Below are 20,600 nucleotides of genomic sequence, written 5' to 3' on the forward strand. Positions count from 1 at the left end.
CCATAATACAAAAGAAAAAGTTAAGGCAAGATCAATGGGTTTTTGCATGAAAGTGCAAGGACGTCCTGCGATTTTGTCGCAATGACAAGAGGTGGCATAATAAGACCTTTAATTAGGAAGGCAAAATAAGACCACACAGGAATGAGATTTTGAAAAGAAACAAAATTCACTTCGCATAAGATTGCGAAGTTTACATAATTAACCGAAATTGAGACATAAAATAAGAAATTTATGAAATCTCTCATTTGGATTCAAATAACAGAGGCAAGTATGGGAATGTATGAAATTAGAAAATGTTATTTGTCTCCATATGATAGATTTACTCAAAGATTCAAGAATTAATGATTATATTGATTAACTGTATTGCAAAGAAGAATTGTTTTAATTAATGCAGGTCAAAATGAAAGAAACACAAATATACAGAAAGAAGAAATAAATGTACAAGTATTACAAAGAATCAAAGAAAGAAATAAAGACTATTCTTAGTTAATCCTTCATTATCTTCATCAGACTTGTTCCCTTCTTCGTCTGCAGAATCTTCATCACCATCAGAACTTCCATCACTATCAGATTCTTCATCGTCAGCTTCGCTATCAGAGATAATCAAACTGGGAGTATTCTGTGGGATTTCTTCCAAGAGACAAGGATAATCAGAATGTGGGATATTATGATCGTCACAAACCATTTGGATAGTTTGATTGCGAAAATGCATAGCATCATTCTTAAAATTCGCAACAGTGATCTTGATTTGATTCTTTAATCTAGAATACTTGTCGTTGCGAGAAGAAAGATTCTTTGCGAGTTCCTCCTTTTCAGCTTCGAGTTCTTCAATCTTTTCACGATATCTATTTTCAGAATCTGCGAGCAAAAGACAATCAATTATTAACTTGATGAGAATTCATAAGAAGCAAAAGATTAGTAAAGAAGAGCAGTTAGTAACCTTCTCTGTCAGAAATCATATCTCTAATCAAGGTGTATGCTCAACTTGGAGACTAACATTTACACCTAAATCTTTTCTAGCATCATCTAAGATTTTCGCAGCCCAAACAAATTCATCCTCACTACTTATAAGAAGACGAGAACGAATTTGATTTTCCCTTTCGCAGAGTTCGATATTCTTGCGGTTAGCTTCATCTCGTTCAAGTTGAACTTCAAGAAGAGCCTTTGGAATTTCGCCAAAGCCTTGGCACCTTGATCAGAGATGCGATCCTTATCATCTATGAGACCGCTAATTTTGGTTCTTAACTCATTGGTTTTCTCTTTAGAATCAAGAAGGAGACGCTTAAATCGGTTGGCTAAGCCTAAACTAGATCTATGGTCAATTTCTAAGAGGCGAAATTTAGATCTAAGCTCATTTAGAGAAAGAGATGAAATTCTATCATTTGAGAAGCTATTTAAGGAATTGTTAAGACGCTCAAGAAGGGTATCATTATCCAAGGCATTAGGAAATGAACGAAGAAGGGTAGCTTCATCAGAAAGACCATAAATGTCTGCAAAAAGGATCATTTAAATAAGATAAAACAAGGATGAATGAATAAAGAGAAAAGTAACATACCGTAAAGCTGATTATTAGCTTGCTGAAGACTAGAGATTTTGTTCTTATACGAGGAAGAATCAATTTCTAATTGTCTATTTTTCTCGCGAAGACCTTTAACTTCAGCTTCCATCTTCATTCTTGTGCGAAATTGAAGATTCTTCTTCTCAAGATTTTCGCGTCTTCTCTAGATCTGGAGGCACAGCAAAAGAAGTTTTCCAGCCTGCGAGAAAATATAAAAAAAATTAATATAGAAAGAAATTTTGAGTTATAACAATGAAGAAGTAAAAGGATAAAAATATACCAGACTATTGGAGAGAATGCAGAAGTCGGGAGTCCATGATCTAGAAACTCACGAAGAGAGCATCACCATCCAGTTAAGGGACATCGCAAAGGGTAGCGAGAGCTTTGCAGGTATTGGAATTGGCTATCTCCCATTCCTTGTAGAGAATCAGAAAGAGGCCAGAGAGCTTAGCCATAGAAGATTCAGGTGGAGAATCTTCACTTGCAGCAAGATCATCATTGTCACTCATCACCTTGTCACTTTCGGAATTTTCGTGAGGAGGAATATTTGAAGGAGAAGAAGAACGAACTTTCCTTTTCTTTGGAGGAGGACCAGTTGATTTTTCCTGCGAAGAGCACCTTTACCTTTATCACCAGTCTTCGCAACATCGCAGATTCTTCTACTTCAGCAATAATCTTCACACACAGATAGAAATAAGAAATGGAAGCATGGAAACAGTACAAATCATAAGTTAATTTAAAATCATAAGAGAAAATTTCTTACCTCATCTGTGTATGAGCGAAGAGCTAACAGAGTACTAGCTTTCCCAGTCCTGTTATAACTATCTTTCAGTTTTTGGATCTGCGGAATGTCGCAAGAGTTAGCGAACAGAATAATAAAAATCAATAAAGAAATATAAAGTGAGTTAAATGGGAAGAAACATACCTCTTTCTCCTTCTCGGGCCAAGAGAAAACCCAAGGTTGATAAGCAGCGAGATTCGCAGGAAGAACATTTGACCCAGCAATGTAGGGTCCTTTTAGCATTAAAGGAAAAACACACCATTTATCATCTTTGGATTGGCGAGGAGTTGTGTTTTTACCAGAATGCCAGTCAATATCTTGCATGAGAATTTTGGCTTCATCAATGTTATCTTTCCTTTTTAAGCGAATACCCCAGCGAGTATTCTCTTTCTTCATGGAGATAAGTTCATAGTTCTCAAAGAAACTCGCTACTTGTATTCTCAGCAATTATCTCTAGGTTGCGAATTTAGGATCCCTAAGTTCTTTGGAGTAAGAGATCCTACCAGCACCACGGTTAGCGAACTCTAGCATCAGACGGATGCAGTCCCCACTCAGTTGGAAGATAGCTCGCGAAAATCCCGAGTGAGCGAGAATTTCATAAAATAAAGGAATATCTGGGTTATAAAGAGGAATAGGGAGACCTGCGAGAATCTGACCTTGCGAAATTATGATTGATTGATCATCACAATACTGATCAGAGGAAAGTTTGACAGAAAGAATTGATTTGGCATTTTCACCAGGAATGGTGGAGAGTGTGAAACCTTTATCAGCAAGATCTTTTTGGACATCTTTTAAACTCTTCTCATGTCTATGACCACTTAGAGCCATATTTGAATATAGAGTATGGGAATGAATAAAAAGTAAGAGGATTGGAGGAGAAAAAAATTTACAGCAGCAGAACTTGCAGAAAAATAACAGAGTTGCAGAGATGAGAAAATAAAAATAGAAGAGAAAGTAAAAAGAAAAGTGGAAAGAAGAGTAAGAAGAGTATATAAAGGAGATTTTTTTTACTCGAAGAAATAAATACCATTAAGACGAAAAGACGTGAGCGGTTGAAAAGCAGCGGTTACAGAAGACGTGTCAAGAAACAAATGGAAGAAATAATACGTGTGATAAATGCAGAATATGAAAAGATGAACAGCTGCGGCATTTATCACATCATTCTCTACTTTGCAGAGAAGATATGAGAAGAGGCAAGATTAGGATCAGAATCTCGCAACGATAATATTTCAGCGAAATTATCAACAATACAATACAACAGCGTCGCAGAACAATTTCAGGAAGAATAAAATAAATGACATCAGCTAAGATCACGAGAAAGATATGATAGTCCTGCGAAAATTAGAGAGCTTGTGAAATTAACATTTGTAAGGTTGCGAGAATGTCGCAGACCATACCCGAAAATAAAGGACAGATTAGCTGTCATCCACTATGTATTTCCTTATAAATAGTCGTTCAAGTTGTAAAGAGAAGGAGAGATCTTTTTTGAGTAAGAAACAAGTAAATAGGAGAGAGAAAGTCTAGAGTAGAGATCATTCTTGATTTCTTTATCTTTTCTTGTAAGAATATTCAAAGATTGATCAATAAAATTAAGAGTGTAAACCTAAAAATGAGTTGATTAATAATGAAATCATATGAGGGGTGTAGTGTAGGATTTCCTGCAACTACAATTTTGGTCTTCTTAAGCTCTCCAGTTCCTAAATTAGCTTATTTTCTAATCTTAGAAATGCAGGGCCTTAATCTCAAATGACTAATCTAAGATTCATAATTGACTGGGTTGACAATTAAAGATGATGGGAAAAAAATGTCCTACTAAGAAATATTATCAAGAAAAGAAAGTTCTTGATTTATCCCTTGATGATATGCCTGATGAGCACATCTTTGAAATCTGTGCAGATAATTCAGCCTTTGTTGCAGAGACATTTGTAGATTCTCGTCTTGACCTAGAATCAGATCTAATTCTTTATTTATTTATTTTAGAGAAAGTGAGGAATTGCTTTAAGAAAGATTTAAATAAAGCAGACATACATTTTTCAGAGGAATCTCATAAATATGAAAAAAATTATGTGAAATACTCAAAAACCCTATCTGTTAATGAACAAGAGATTAATACCTTAAAAATGATATACAAAGGCTGTTTGGAAGTTCTGATAAAATCCCGTCCATGCTTTTTGGTCAAAAGTCTTTTAGAAACACTAGTGATATAAGGTTTAATGGAAACACGTCCTACACCAAGAATAATACCTTCATTCTTGCAGGAACCTCTAAATAAAGTGAAAGTTCTGGTACTTCTAGCAAAGGAGCTAAAACTCAAAGAGAAAATCCATATAAACATTGTTCACTCTGTGGCAGTTATGGACATGTTTAAGAAAGATGTCGAGGATTCAAGATAAATAACAAGTTTGTTATGAAACTTCAAATGATATGTAGTCATGCAGAGAATGAACCAAACCTTGAAGAATCTTACTGAAGGAGTCTCTACAAAGTCGCACCCAAAGCGTAATAAAGGGAAAGGGTATAAGAAACAACCTCTTAATCGTTATTCATATGACTGCAAGGAGATTTCCGTGGAGGAAGAGGCCTCCATCAGGGGTGTCAACTTTCTCCATATTTGTCATGTATACAAAAGGACTCGCCTGGATACTCAACAAAGCAGCAAACGTAACTCGTTTTGAGGGTTAAAGTTAATCATCAAGCTCCTTTTATGATTCATCTAATGTTTATCGGCGGCTTATTCTTCTTTGGTCGTGCCACTAACAAATCAGTGCAAGTCATTAAAGATATTTTGGGGGAGCATGAAAATTGGTTTGAACAGAAAGTTAACTACACAAAATCTTTAACCCATTTCAATTAAAAAATGAATTTGAGCACAAAGTTGAATTTGCTAACATACTTGGTGTGTAATTTTGAAGAATACAGACAAATACTTAGAATCGTTCTTACCAGTCAAGGTATTTGTGTGCTTCATATGATTTCTTGTTCCAGAAGTTATATGCGAAACTTACCTTACCCATCCTGGAAGAACTATACTAATCAAATCCACATTGGCTTCAATCCCTATTTATCATGTGAGAATTTGCTTGCCTCCAGCTTCTGCTATTGCAGAAATTAAAAGAATTCAACGTGCATTTTGGTGGGGACATGAAGATTCAAACAGATGGTTAACAAGTATATATAAAATTTTATACGAAACTTACCTTACCCATGCATTTTTGTGCATTTTCTCAACTGGAAATATTTCAGTCGCCCAAAGAACGATGGACGATTAGGGATAAGAAATGGCTTCTCTTAAATGTAGCTCATGCTTTTATTAACCATAACCCATTTAAAATAAGGACTTTATCTAACCAAACAGACCTTTAAAATCATTACACATAGTCCACAAAATTATACATAGCCCAAAATAAGATGATCATTAAACCCTAAATCAACAAAAAAAAATTGTTTATTTTTTATAATTAAATTTATATAAGATATTTGACATGATCAATATTTTTGAAGAATAGTCAATACCCTCAATTGATTTTAGTGCAATCATGATTGAGAAAAAAAATCATCTTAAAATTTTTTCTTTTATTGATTGTGTTCATAGAGTTTTAGGAAAATGGTCCTAGTAAAAGAATTAAACCCCAAGTTTATTCCGTTTCGATTGATGTTGTTGTGGAAAATTTTGAATGGAATATTAGAATACACACTCTTATTGATTTTATTATTATCATTATCATGATTAAGAAAAAAGAATATCACTTTTAAAGAGAATGAAGAATTAGGATCTTTTTGTTTTGGATGAAAAATAAGAATTAGCGTTTACAATTGTGGGAGCACTATAAAGGGAACAATTAACTAATTCGAAATATGATGAAGTATGATTAAAATAAAAATTAATGTTTATTTTCATTTTGTAAAAGAAGAAGAATTTAAGTTTAATTATTATTGAAATTAAAAGGTGTTTGGTTTTCATTTTAATTTCAACTTTTTGGGTTATGGTTAATAAATGTGTGGGCTATATTTAAGAGAAGCCTAAAGAATTGGAAAATGGTTAACGAGTCCCTGGTGGCGAAACTAGCATGGGGGTTCATTACGGAAAAAGATTCAATCTACATTATATTATTATTTAATTTTTTGATGTCCTAGACTAGTGGTCCCTATACTACATCCAAACTCTTTAAATTGGAGTGGATTTCAGCAATTACAGGATTCGAACCACTACCTCCGCAGTGGGAAAAAATTCAATATGCATTATATTATAAACTGCCAAATATCTAGAAAGTTCTTAGTTTTAGGAATGCAACCAAAGGAAGCAATCAGAACTAGAATAGCATACTCAAGGTTCAAGGTCTGTTGAGCCGGAGTGCTTGTTGGAGTTTTGAAAAGGGTAAATGCATCAATCCGGTATCAGATCCTTCAATACCAAACCTACCTCAATTTAATCCAATTTGTACTCCTAATCAACCAAATATATCCAGGAGCTTATAAGCCAAGACAACAAGTCTTGCAATATCGGTATGCTAAGAACTTCCTCCTCATAGCATGAAGTTGTAGCAATTAAGTCCATACATATACTGTAGATCTACAGTGAGGATCATCACTTTATTTTTTTGCAGCTGACTCGGTATCTGGGTCTGAGTCAACTCCTGACTCACGCCGAGTCAGCAGTCAGACTGTTTGGTTTGAATAATTAATAACTCCTGACTCGGCATCTGAGTCAGAGATAACCCCTGACCCGGGTCCTATTGAGTCAGGCATGGATTAGCCCCTGAGTCGATGGCTCAAACCCCTGACTCGCTAGAATCGACCAAAATTCCCTCAACGCTTTATATCAAAAAAAAAAAAAATTCATTTCCTTCGTTTGTTCCGTCGAGAGCAGAGATGGGAGACGAGGAACCAAAACCTAGATTTCTTCTCAACAAATCCACTAATTTCTATCTTCATCGTCACTTTCAACTTATCTCTCCATCTCTTTTAAATCACCTAATGTTCTTTTAGAAGAATCATCATCTTCAGGTATGATTTGCAAATCTACTAATTCTTCATCCATGTATTTTCTTTCATTTTCTTATGGATTTTGTGTGATTTGGAACATGGGTTTTTATTTATGTTCTAATTTGAGTTCTTAATTGGCTTCAAGGGGGAAGGAAATAAGTAAGAGAGAAGAAGATTAAAATTTCGTGAAGGTATAACAATTTCATCCCATGTTGTTCTCATTTAGAACCAGGGGTTTCCTATGCTCATACTCTACTTGATAATTTTTTTCTTCTTGGATGGTTGGCTTTGCTGGTTGAGGATTTGATGGATGTTTTTTTAGCTTTTAGATGGTGTTTATGAAAATGCCAAGAAGAGAAGTATATTTGATCAGATTTTTGTGTCATGTTATGTGAATGTTGCTAAGTTATCTAGTCAGTATACCTAAGATGTCTCCAAATGGTATTCCAATGCCATTTTTCTTTCTATAAAGAAAACAAAAAAACATAGTTGTTGTGCCCTGGTCTTTCTCTCTGTTCCTTTTTTTGATTAAACCATGACCTGGCTACATATGTATCTTTCCTGTTGTGTGTACTGGTTACATTCCTTGTGCTAACTAAGAAAGGTTCTATTGTATGCTCCCAGATTATAAACCACCAAACCATAATAAACCCAAGCTTTAACAATGAGGGGAAATTGGACCACCTCTCTCACCTGATTGTTTCCAGTTTCCTTCTCATGTATCTCTATTGCTCCATCTACCATTTAGTGAAATGACAAATGTTTGATTATGAAGAGAAACAGTTGTGCTTGTTATATGTAAGCTAAACAAATTATGTAGTATATGTTAAGTAAGCATAGTTGAAACCATATAATTTTGATGTTCTGTGAATCTCATTACCATAACATAATTGAGAATCCCGATATGAGCTATTGCAATCACTTGTTTTGTCTAACACTTTATAACTAAACATTTCAAATTCTGGGTATTCATGGTGTTGTTTTGTCAATTTTTCATAAAATGATACAAGCGAGGACTGCATGCATAATTTATTTCATATGATATATAAAATGGTTTCTCTACACATCCTGCTAATTTGTGCGTACTTGACTGGAGGCATATGCTTAGTGATAATTTATTTTGTTAATTCGCAAATGTATAAAATCTGTACGCACGATCTCCGTTCAAATTACCCACGTCTCGTATTTGTTTTCCTGTGGTTACCGTTAGATATACACTATCAATACAGTTACATATATAAATGATTAAGATTATAGCATTATCCCAAGTTTTCGTTTCATTTGATGGGTTTTTTAATTGTGCCAGGGTTTGCTTTGGATTTTATTTCCCAACAAATATCTAACATTGGGATGGAGGAAGAAACCCCAGTAACTCTTCGGATACTTTATGGTGAGCATGTCTGTGAGTAAGGATTTCTTGGCCCTGGTTCGTCTTCCCTGATTCGTCTGCTGGTCCTCAAGTTTGTTTTGAGCATGTATGCATGGATGTCTTGGCCCTGGCCTCTCTCAAAGTTGACCTGTCAGGCATTGAGCCTGACTCTACTGTGACTTTCAAGTGGCGTGGGAAAGCAGATTTCATCAAACGCCGCGCATGAGGATGATATAAAACTTGCCAACACTGCAGACCAGGGCACCCTACGTGATCCAAAGGACAATGCAGTTAAAGTCAAGAACCCAGAATGGCTTATTGTTGTTGGTGTTTATACCCATCTTGGTTGCATCCCTTTGCCTAATGCCTGGGGATTTTGATGGTTTGTTCTGTCCATGCCATGAATGGTTCTCACTACGACATTTCAGGCAGGAATCGGAAGTGCTCCGCACCAAAGAACATGGAGTACCTATTTACAACTTTTTGGAGGATAACAAGTTCTTTTTTATGCTTTTAGGATTTTTTAACTTGAAATGTTCTTTTGGAATTTATTATTTTATGATGTCTGATATGGTTGAGAGTCTATTGAACAAGTTGGTAGTGGTAAATGCTTATGGCTTAAAAGTGTACAAGGGTATTTTCTGTCCCATAAATTTCAGTCAGCCGAGTCAGGTCTGACTCACAAAACAAACACATTTTCTGAGTCGGATCTTACTGGGTCAGATCCAGATCAGTCAGGTGATTTCACTCAGATCCAAACGACTCAGATGAGTAAGCTGTAAACAAATTAGGTGCTAGTTTGGACCTATACACCGACTGATATTTTTTCTGCCAAATCAGTTTATAAACTTCGTGAATCTCAAATGGGTTCTATTTTTTCCTTAGCAAATAATTTGTCGATACAAAGCCCACTGGGGTTCCAGTCAAGACCCAACAGCTCTACAATTTCAGATATCACAAGTGAATGATTTATGGGAAACTTAGGCGCAGGCCCAAAGAAAATAATATTCTCATTGTCAGGCCCACAATTAATTTTAGGTACCGTGACATCCATAATTATTTCCGTGACACCCTTAATTATATGAAATTATTAAAAATGTTTGCATGACGGATTATGCATCCGCATGATGGGTTATGCATCAGGGGTATAATTGGCAAAGCAACTTGGATTTAACATATCTAAAAATCCGCGCCTTGGAATTTTACAAATTTTATATCGTTGGAAATCTTTTTAAGAGAGCTACGCAATGAGTACAAACAACAATATCAAATTTTTGTTTTTCACGAAAAAAATCGGAGGTGATCATCATTTTAGGCAAAATTTTGAAAACTGACAACATAACCATTATGCAGCCAACAAAAAGGATGCATAACACATTCTGCAGACGCATAACGAATTATGCAACCATTTTCTCGACTGCATAACAAATTATGCATTTATAACAAGTTATGTAACCATTGTTTTGGTTGATTTTAGTGCATACAGAAAAGATTGATGCATAATGCATTATGCAACCATATTTACGGATGCATATCATGTTATGCATCCATTTTCTCGATGCATAATGCATTATGCATTCATATTTTGGATGCATATCAAGTTATGCATCCATTTTCTTGACTGCATAACAAGTTATGCAACAATTTTCGATGTCATACCTAATAAAAAGAGATGTCGGATAATGTGTTATGCATCCATTTTCTTGACTGCATAGTAGTTTATGCAGACATTTTCTCGACTGCATGACATGTTATGCAGTCATAACAACATCACCGCTTCATTACCATCCATCCAACCACTGTCAACAACGACTTCATTAGCAGCACTATAGCAACTACAAGAACACCAACTGATTCCTGCAGCTCTCAGTAACCAACAACCAACCCCTAAATTCTATCTTTAACATCAAAAACATTCAAGCATTTTCTCGAACACCTCTTGAGCAGAAACTGATGTTGTTGATGTGCATCAAGAAAACCCCATCTCCAGCTCTCCAATTCATGCACATTCAAGTTCAATCACAAACCCATAATTCCAATTCCATCAAGCACTTCAAATCTTCATCAATCTGCACCATTTACTGCCACAATCAACCACAACAGCGCCTCTCATATCTGTACGGACAGAGAAGAGAGGAAGAAAGTTGTACGCTCTATTGCCTCTTCGTCTTGACTCAATTTCTTCCATGTCTTGAATGTTAACAGCCTTCTATCTTGCCAAGAACATCCACTGCAAACAATCTAATTCATCCACACAGCCTTAGATCCCCCTTCATTCATATCATTTCACATACAAATTCACCCAAATTCCATCCATATCGCAATAGATCCATTTCCATGCTTCTCAGTCTGAAATAGGGACCCTGACCCATGACAAATACACATCGAACCTTGGCTAATGACGGTAACAAGATTTGAAGCATCAACAGCAGCTGTGGCACAGAGACACAATTCTTCTCTGGCTCTGCTCACGACTTTGGGTTTCAATGGAAGCCCAAAAGATTCAATCAAATCATCAAAATCTGAAGCAACAAAAGAAAGATTGAATTGAGTTTTAGGTTATGTCTTCTAGGGTTTTGATTGAATTAGATAGAAAGATGTTGGAATCCTATTCCCACATTGGTTAGATGGGGATTAATTGGTAGTTTATAAGTCAATGGGTTCCCTCATCTAGTCAACCGGTTTTCGAGTTGAGTTCTACCCATGGGCTTATGACGAGTTTAGGGTCGGTACCCTAACAATTGGGTATCAGAGCCAACCACCACGACCCATGCCCGCTCCACGGAAGGGGTGACCTATAGGCTAGATTAAAGTGTTGGAGCACCTATGTATGGGCGTAGTTGTCACCATAAGAGAAAGGGCTACCTTCGGGTCAGTGTCGATAGAGTGGGTCAACGAGGACGTTGGGTCTGGAAGCGTGGTGGGATGTTGGGATCCTAGTCCCACATTGGTTAGATGGGGCTTAATTGGTAGTTTATAAGTCAATGGGTTCCCTCATCTAGTCAACCGGTTTTCGAGTTGAGTTCTACCCATGGGCTTATGATGAGTTTAGGGTCAATACCGTAACAAAAGATATCAAAATAAATATATTGTTAATGGTGTCTTCGTCGTCATATTTCTTGTTCCAAAGATTGAATCTTCAAAATTAACAGTAGGATGATTATCTCTGATCTCGTAGTTCCTCTTTTTGCCTCTCGTTTTATGAACAAAGAAAAGAAATCTCGGAATAACACAATTTTAGAAAATCTGGGTGTGGGAGAAATTTTCACTGAGAAAATGGGTGCGCGCTTGTAGATTTCTGGGCGTGGGTTTCACAATGGAGAAAATCTGAAGAATGGGTTTGTCTGTAGTTTTCACATGGTTTATCTCCGACCCTAATGGTTTTGGTCTAAAATTAGCTTGTCATATTCTACGGAACATATTAAAGAAAATCAATGCTAATCCTTCGCCGGTAAACACTAGTGCTTATAGATTGTCTCAAGAACATAAATGACTTACTTACACACCTACTAGAGACATGATATAAGAAGTTAAAAGAGCCCTTCATTAACAGAAATCGACGTGGAATAGAAAGACACTAATCGTTGAAATGTAAGAACCCTATGGTATGTCACAAATAGTTAAGATGTGAGGAAAATCCCTTTCAGTAGGAGCCTATACAAAAGTTGGTCACAAAAGCGTCTTCTAGTAAAGATAATATATTGCCAGTTTACTGCTATCGTCTTCTTCTTCCTATGGTTGTGGGACGATGGACTTCAATCTAGCTTCATTAGCATCCCTGTAAGCACAAACAAGAAAAAGTTAATCTATGCCAGGTCGTAAAACAGGAAAATTATTATAGGAGTTTCTTGTTATTAAAGGATACAACACTCTCTTCAGATTTAATAATCGAATGGCTACAGAGTAAGGAGAAATTAATGGGGTAATTAAACCAAAAACAAAATAAGAGAAGGTTTAGAAAATATTACAAGTTTTTACATTCTACTTCTTATTCTGCTTCAAACAAATTTGGCAAAACAGAAATGATATTTGTTCTCCCACCCACACCCACTTGACAAAAGTTTATGGCTCATAAAGGTTGTGAAACCATGCGTAACATTGACGACTGACTGATGTTTCATATCGGTCATGCATGAAAATCCCATCATGCGATTTCAATCGGGTTTAACCAGTAAATACTATGGCCATGTAAGTTATGGGTACAGGTTTGACCCCTTTCAAATATGGGGTCTTAAGTCTAATGATTCTGTAAATCACATTTCTTGAAGATGTGGTTATTCTAGACAAAGTTCTTTAGGAAAAGGAACAATACATTTCTAATAGGCAAAATGTAGAGACAGTGATATCTAGAAAACACAAGGGACCTTTAGACAACCAAATTGGTTGCCAAATTAGAATGGGAATCCAAGCACTTTAATTATCTGTCTTGATGGTGAATGAATGACATATTTAATATCTATAAACATGGAAATAGAATTCCTAACAAAGGTCGATAAAACTGAACCTGAATGCATCTTCAAGCTCTTTGTTTTCAGGATCCAGCGTCAAACCTTTATAAAAGGCGTCTGCTGCTTCGCCATACCTCTGTGATAACAAATGCAACAAATAACTTATGATGTGATTTGTCTAGGAAAAACCTAAAAAGCAAAGCAGAGGAAAAGACACAGACTTTCAGAATTTTGAGAGCTACGCCTGCCCTGTAGTGTGCCTTTGGCCAATCAGGCCTTAAAGATATGCATTCAGTTGCATCCTTTAGTGCTTCAGGTCCATCTTGCATACATGCATAACATGCACTCCTATTGGATAGTAGAGTTGCATCTGTTGGAGCAATTTCCAACGCCTACATTTCCATCATCAAAAATAGGATTATGAGAATGAAAAGGTGAAGTATTAAACAAGTAGTTCAGACAGTGAGAAACTAGAACTTTTAAAACAAATCTAACACAGGTAAAAATTGGCTGGATGGAAACTTCATAATGCCATTCATAAGACACAAATATAATTGATTATACCATGACATAAATATGTTCTTAACTTCCCATAGATCGATGCACTACCAGATATCGAGAATTCCGTAATAACTATTCCGTAATAACTACTAGTCAACTTTTTAAAGATCATAATTATGGTAGCTTTCAGCTGTAAGTCTACTCCAGAAGCATACAGCCATTCTACTGTATAATGGAAATGTGATGTACACCTTACTTTCTCATGTGGTTAAGTGAAGGTTAAAGCAACTTGGTTGCCCCATCTGGAAAATGGTTCATCTTATTGTCTTTTACGATGAAATTTCAAACACTCATGGTAGAATTGGAAAAAGATAATACCAATTAACGGTATTGAACTCAACCTGCATATTATACCAAACAAGCTGATAACTAGCATTACACTCATATACCATTGTCTTATTCATTGTGTGCAATCAGAAATATACATGTAAAGCTCGAAGACAAAAATATTCACCTTCAGTAACAATACTCATAGGCTATGCAAAAGTAAAGTGTCATTCAATTACCATTATGTTACTGAGGGATCATTTGCTTTCAAAGTTAAGGATAATTCAATACCTTTGAGTACCACAATGCTGCCAGCGAATACTGCCTTTCCTGAAATGCTTCTGCACCGTTCATTTTTTCTTGAATAACTTTCTCAGAACCTTCAGGTTTCTCTGTTCGAAAGTTCGAAAATTTGTATTGTTAAAGAATTCAGAAACAAACTGGAAGTACAAGGCATTTATAATGTAAAATGGCGGTGATGGCAACAAAGAGTAGAAGCTGTGAGAAGATAGTTCTGCACTGATTAATCATAACGTGAAACATGTTATCCGTCCTTTAGTTTTCTTATATTCTTTTTGAATTGCTGACTTTTTTCTAAAAAGATTTTAGCCAAGAAGTGCAGATGAGCTCTAAAGCCTTTAGTTGTTCCCTTGTCATTATAAAGTATCCAATCCTTACTGCTTGAATTTGTAAAAGATACAGTGGTCTAGAATTCTTGATAAAATTTGGCCCTTATTTAGGCAGCAATCCCATAACATGCAGTTTTAAGAGTTGTATTATGATGTTGTAAATGTACCTCTAATTCCGAACGTAAGGGGCTGGATAAACTAATTTGAAGCTTAATGGATAATGTAGAACTTGTATATGGAGAAGTAAGAGCCAAATAATTCAAATGGCATATACATATCAGTGGTTGAGAAATTTATTAACCAATAAGGTGGAGCGGAGCGGTGGGGCAATAGACTGGTGCGCAATCAATAAAGGTCAAGGTTGCAAAGGATTACTATAGGTGCAAACAGACAGAAGTACCTCACCATACTTTTCTTAATACGCTAAGTTATCACCATAATTACGAATAAAAGTCAACTCATCAAATGTGTAAGATTCTGTACCTTCTTTCTGGCGGCCTCAGAATGCACATGCTCCATAAGTCCACCAATGGTCCAACTTGGATATGTTGGAATGCAAGAAGTCACAGGAAATAGAATCTCAACAATTTCACTCTTGCCCTCTTTAGCAGCAATTTCTACTGCAGTCATGCCTTCCTGTGTTTCAAAAATAAAGAGAAGTTGGATTCCATAAGCCAGTCAACCAGTTCTCTCAAATGGTATTGCCAATTCTCTTGACTTCTGGTGGAAGAATTAGTCACACCAGACCAGCATGCTACTCACATTCTCAAGATATAGGTTTTCATGCAAGTAGGATATCTTAGCAAACCAAATAGATTTCGGAAGAAGTTTGAACTTGAGAGAAATGAATTAAAAGGCCAAGTATTAGGTATCCGTACATTATCCGTAGCATTTGGATCAGCACCAGCCTCCAGTAAGGGCACGATAAACTGTGTTAGCCCATAATCTACTACATATCGCAGAGGGGCAATTCCGCGTGATTCGGCATTTGGGTCAGCACCAGCCTAGACAGATGCAAAGAAAAAAAAAAAAAGAGTTTATTAGTTATCAAGATATGCGAAAAAATTACATAAAAGTTAAGGAAGACAATGCACTACATGATCGAGAAAAATCTGAGATAAGAATGACACTAGCATGTAACCCGGAGTATTATGCTTTGAGAGTTTTCCACATGTCCACAATTATCTTTCACATTATTATGCTTTTATTTATTTTATGTTCAGGTTTCCAATTTTGATGAACCAGACACATTAATTTTAAGCACATGTAAGTTATGTGCGCCTATGACCAGCAATCTAAACATTGTTTTACATCATAATTTTCAATAAGGCAAAATGGTAAATTATGGGCGCTGCATCCATGCAAACCACATTAATACAACTTGGGGTTGATTAACCAGGGTATGGGGTACTAAGGGTTCCCGACTCTGGGATTGTGTGCAGCACCAACTTGTGTAACAGTCCTCATATCTTGAGTTAACAATTATCTTTTGACCTAGAAAATAAATAAGCTATACACAAACATAAGAAAATGGCACAAACTGATAAAGAAGTTCAGAAGCAAACTCAAATATAACTTCAAAAATTTACTACCAGTGGTTTTACTTGGAAATTGTCAAACAGGTAAACAAAGGGATGAGTCTTTTCATACAAGCAAGAATTGTAATCTAGATCCACTAAATGTACATATTGAGTAAATTCCTTCAAAATGTCATTGTGAGTGGACAAATAAATACTTTAGTTACTACTCGCAAAACTTCTCCTAACCCTCTGAGAAAATAATAACAGATTGTGCCACCAGAAGGTTGAGACCTTTCTTTACCTGTAGTAAAAGATCCGTCATTTGCAGTGAATCGTTAAGAATACTCGCTGTCAGCGGTGTAATCAGACCCCGCAACACTACATTAGGCTGTATATAGGAAGGATCATAGATTTAGTGACAGCCCCACCAAGTTGGAAAACCAATGGTACTAAAAATCCGTTGTGCACTACACAATACTCTTTTCGGGTTTACAGCAGTAACTGAAGGAGTTGCATAAAGTTTCTAAAACGCCAAAAAGGTATATCTTCCTCCTTTTTATATAAAACATAACTAAAAGATTGTTACACTGTCCTGTTTCATTTTTCTTTGTTGCTCAACAACTTGAAAAAGATTAGCTGTTTATTTAGGCGAGGAAAAGTCAACTTACATCCGCATGGTGATCCAACAAAAGTTTAACAGAATCAAGCTGATCACCAACAGCAGCATAATATAGGGCTGCCCCAGATGTGATCACAAAATTAACGCAAGCACCTTTTGAAAGTAACAACATCTGTATCTTTATATCTCCTGCATATAAAACGGCATATGAAACCCACGCCTAATTGTATCTCCAGTTGCAAAATAAAGTAAAAAATAATAATATTATAGAAGAAATAGGCTGTGTCTTTAAGCTATTTTTGTGATAAAGAAGTAGCAACGCGGAAGAATCTACATTGCTCTAGTTAGTCCGAGCACCAAGGTGAAGTATTAAGTTATATCTCAAGGTTCACTACAAGAGATTCCCAACATATTCACATTCAAGTATACATCTAAGTATCCAACTCCTCCTAAAGTAAATATTCATGTACTGAGTTTCTGCCTTTATGTGGCAGGTAAGCCGTAAACCTCAATCTTCCACTGCTCCACAAAAATCCAAACAAGGTAAACAAATTCTAACAAATGAACTTATGGAGATAAAAAGTTTTAAGAGAAAATTCATATAAGCCTTAACCAACATTCAAATACAGGGTCAAATTGCTTTCACTTACTAAAGATTAAGAGGAAAATATAAACAAGTGCACGCACGCACACAGACATACATATATATATATACAGAAAACAAGTAGCTTTGTAAGAATGTAAAGTTTTGTTCCTAGGTTAAAGATATGGGAGGTACCTCCTAATATAGCCTAATGCAAAGGAGCATTAAATGTACTATTCGGGTCATTTGAACCATTAGGATTGGCACCCTTCTCAAGAAGATACTCTACAGAGTTCAGATGTCCTTTTACAGCTCCATAACATAAGGGAGTTCCACCTGAAAAACAGAAACAACTGTAAGATAAATTTTTATTTCAGTTAAAGAGGTTGTTTCCCTTTACGATTCACAAGGAAGGATATATAGTTATTGTTGAGAAAATTACTAATAAAGTAACTGAGAAGAAGATACTTAGCACAAAATAATGTTGCTGATGTTGCTGCACAGAGAATGTAGAGGCACGTAGACTACGCTGTCCTAAAGGCAATATCGCCTGCCACTCCTCTGAGATGCTACAGCAGTTGGCGAGTCACCTCCAGGATACAACTACAGTTAGTACCCCTCAATGTAGCATACAATGAGGGTACCCTTAGAGCTTGGCCGAACTTAAAACAGTAGAAGAGATGTTTATAGAAAAACTGAGGGAGAGTAGAAGAGATATTTCTCTATGGTATGTCTTATGAGATTACAACTACTCTCTTATATAGTGTTTGTGTAGTTACAAACAAGAAAGAAAACCCATGCGTATGACAGGAAAAACTGGTTATGTTGGGTTAAAGATAGTGCAAGAAAAGTTGTTTTGACAGGCATGGAGCAGTGTGTTGCTGCCAAGCCAAATACGTACATACAAGAGAGCCAGGACAAAACACGTACAGACAAAGAAGCCAAGACAAGCACGTTCAGACAAAGAAGTCAGGAGAAAACTCGTGCAGACAAAAAAGCCAAGACAAGCACGTTCAGACAAAGAAAAGATTCTTCTACTTGTGTGGAAAACACGTACCAAACCCACACCCACACCCACACCCACACCCGAGCCCGACCGGACGGACGGCGGCGGCGTGCTTCTATGCGAAGCACCGCGCGTACGGGAAAGGCAACCTTGCCCTAGTCTAAGCCTCCCCCCAAGCACAAAAGTCTAATGACCCAAGGGCCATGCCCTTATAGCCAACTCTATGGTATTTATGTCTAAAACTCTTTAGATTTTAGTCAATGTGGGACTATTGTTTTATCTATTCAAAAGAAAAAACAACTAATGGGCAACAGGTCTAGGGATCAAAACACAGTCCATGGAAAAATTGGTAATTTTAAATCGTTTTTTCTAACAGGGAAAAATACCAAAACCTAATTGATCAAAGAATATCCCAGTTCCATTTCAGTCCCCTACACTATGTCTGTTCAGTCAGTATATGGAAAGCATACTAGTTATGTGGCGTCCTTCTGGAGAAGGCGGCCGCGAATAAAAAAGTGAAGAATAGTGCATGGTGAGATCATCAACCCAAAACGACAAAATAAACAACCAAGTGCTTAAATTTTTATTCTTCTAGCAAACAACTTTAGCAAGATCCACCACATCTTGTTGACCACAAGGATCATAGTTGACAGAATTACCCTAACAATTTTTTCCTAATCAATAACGAAATCCAAGAAAATGAAGCAATAAATGGACATTTGTTAAGAGCTAGGAGTTTATTTTCTATGAAAACAAGATCAAAAGCAAATCATTGAAAAGAAGATATTACCATGGTAATCTTTCACATCGATATCAAGATTCAACTCTTCAATCAAGTATCTACAGACATTTACGCTTCCTCCAGCAGCAGCAAAAATAAGAGATCCTCTTCCAAGTCTATCCTTAAGACGTTCGACCGTTATTGCTAATCCATCCCCTCTGTCATCGTACCTTGAAGCTATAACTGAAAATCACCCAAACATAAAATACAACTATCTTATAAGTAGTACACAAAAAAGGGAAGAAAAAAAACTAATCAAACTATGTATATTTGAGCTTACTCTTGAAACGATCTAGATTCCCAGTGTATGCAGAATCTAGAAGATCAAAATACGACGATCTACGGGCTGCAATCAGAGTCAAAATCAAAATCAAAATCAAGATCAAAAAATAAAAAAAATAAAAAAAAAATAGGAGAAGCTCAGGGGTTTTGAAAAGGAAGAATACAGACATGGAGCATAAGATCTGTTGATCTCAACTTTATCCGGGCCGGCAATAATATATCGTTGTTTTGTTGGAGCTGCTAAGATCAGAAAACGAAAATGTTAGAAACCAGAAGAAGATTCAGAATTAGACCTAGAACTAGAGCTGCAAAGAGAAAGAAAAACGAACTTTGATTGTTCTCCATTTTAGGGTTTCCAGACTGGAGATTGGTGTGTTTTTGTGTGAGGAAAAGGGGAGAGGAGAGTGGAGAGAGATTTTTATATTACTATAGCGAGTTTTTCTTTTTCTTTTTCATTTTCTGTATTTATGAATTAACATTGAGAATAGCGAAGACGCGCCAAGAAATGTCAGGGTACGAAACAGTTAGGTGAAAACATTTCGTATTTGTTGACCTACAAGTAATTGGAGGTATTTAAAACTCACCGCATCATTGGGAGCATGGTACCGATACAGGCCTAAAAGCTTCTATATTTGTTGACCCACGTTTCGAATGAATCGAGTCTACGTTTAAAGCTTCGTTTACGAAAACGTCATGGACAGAAGAAGATCAGTATGATGCATATTCAGTTGTTACCACGGCACAAAACTGATTTCTTGTTTGTTTGTTTTTCTTTCTTTCTTTCTTTTGCTCTTGTTTGGCACTACGTCATAATCTGTCGCCTGGCATCCTTGTAGATTGTTTTTTGGAAATGGATCACACCAAAAATTGTTGGGTCTAGCTACTCACTCAAACCTCGGAGGATCATTGGGCAATTGAAGGTAAGACACATTTCCTACTTCCTAGTTATGCTTCCATTCTTTTCAACAGAAAATGGGTCATTTGTTCAAATATTTTTAAATCACGGTTCAAATGGCCGAGTAAAAAATAATTCACAAAATTGGTTAAAAAGACCAAAATCAACAATTCCTGGGTGAAATGGACAGTTAGATTTTGATACTGTTTAAATGGACAAAAATGTAAAAATAGACAGGATGTAATCAGTTTCATCGTGCCCATTTTCAAATATTTTTTTTTATTTTTAATTTACACAGGATGTATCCAGTTTCATCCT

The 20,600-nt window shown here is 36.2% G+C and overlaps 2 protein-coding genes and 1 pseudogene across 2 annotated transcripts; 1 reads left to right on the forward strand and 2 right to left on the reverse strand.

Annotated features, from left to right (window-relative positions):
- Window positions 1-7,750: 7,750 nt before the first annotated feature.
- Window positions 7,751-9,369, forward strand: LOC113295429 (annotated as a pseudogene).
- A 2,806-nt stretch (window positions 9,370-12,175) lies between these two features.
- LOC113293202 (ankyrin repeat and protein kinase domain-containing protein 1-like) lies at window positions 12,176-17,626 on the reverse strand. Its single transcript, XM_026541915.1, has 9 exons — window positions 17,514-17,626; window positions 16,785-16,924; window positions 16,418-16,504; window positions 15,475-15,600; window positions 15,080-15,232; window positions 14,259-14,359; window positions 13,361-13,531; window positions 13,196-13,275; window positions 12,176-12,469 (listed from the first exon to the last, which is right to left on the reverse strand). Exons 2-6 carry the CDS (start codon window positions 16,905-16,907, stop codon window positions 14,318-14,320), a joined length of 531 nt encoding a protein of 176 aa, XP_026397700.1. The 5' UTR covers window positions 16,908-16,924; window positions 17,514-17,626; the 3' UTR covers window positions 12,176-12,469; window positions 13,196-13,275; window positions 13,361-13,531; window positions 14,259-14,317.
- Window positions 17,522-19,802, reverse strand: LOC113293203 (myotrophin-like). Its single transcript, XM_026541916.1, has 5 exons — window positions 19,717-19,802; window positions 19,556-19,624; window positions 19,386-19,451; window positions 19,115-19,288; window positions 17,522-17,654 (listed from the first exon to the last, which is right to left on the reverse strand). Exons 1-5 carry the CDS (start codon window positions 19,730-19,732, stop codon window positions 17,527-17,529), a joined length of 453 nt encoding a protein of 150 aa, XP_026397701.1. The 5' UTR covers window positions 19,733-19,802; the 3' UTR covers window positions 17,522-17,526.
- Window positions 19,803-20,600: the final 798 nt, after the last annotated feature.

This window comes from Papaver somniferum, chromosome 7 (assembly GCF_003573695.1).
Source record: "Papaver somniferum cultivar HN1 chromosome 7, ASM357369v1, whole genome shotgun sequence".
Lineage (NCBI taxonomy): Eukaryota > Viridiplantae > Streptophyta > Magnoliopsida > Ranunculales > Papaveraceae > Papaver > Papaver somniferum.

Bases quoted from the DNA above. Each gene is read 5' to 3' on its own strand.
- LOC113293202 (XM_026541915.1), bottom strand. From the start codon at position 16,907: ATGTTGTTACTTTCAAAAGGTGCTTGCGTTAATTTTGTGATCACATCT. The intron at 16,505-16,784 runs GTAAGTTGACTT...TCCTATATACAG, and splicing joins TGTTGGATCACCATGCGGAT to CCTAATGTAGTGTTGCGGGG. The intron at 15,233-15,474 runs GTACGGATACCT...TTTGAAACACAG, and splicing joins ATCCAAATGCTACGGATAAT to GAAGGCATGACTGCAGTAGA.
- LOC113293203 (XM_026541916.1), bottom strand. The intron at 19,452-19,555 runs GTCTGTATTCTT...CTCTGATTGCAG, and splicing joins CAACAGATCTTATGCTCCAT to CCCGTAGATCGTCGTATTTT. The intron at 19,289-19,385 runs GTAAGCTCAAAT...GGTGATTTTCAG, and splicing joins GAATCTAGATCGTTTCAAGA to TTATAGCTTCAAGGTACGAT.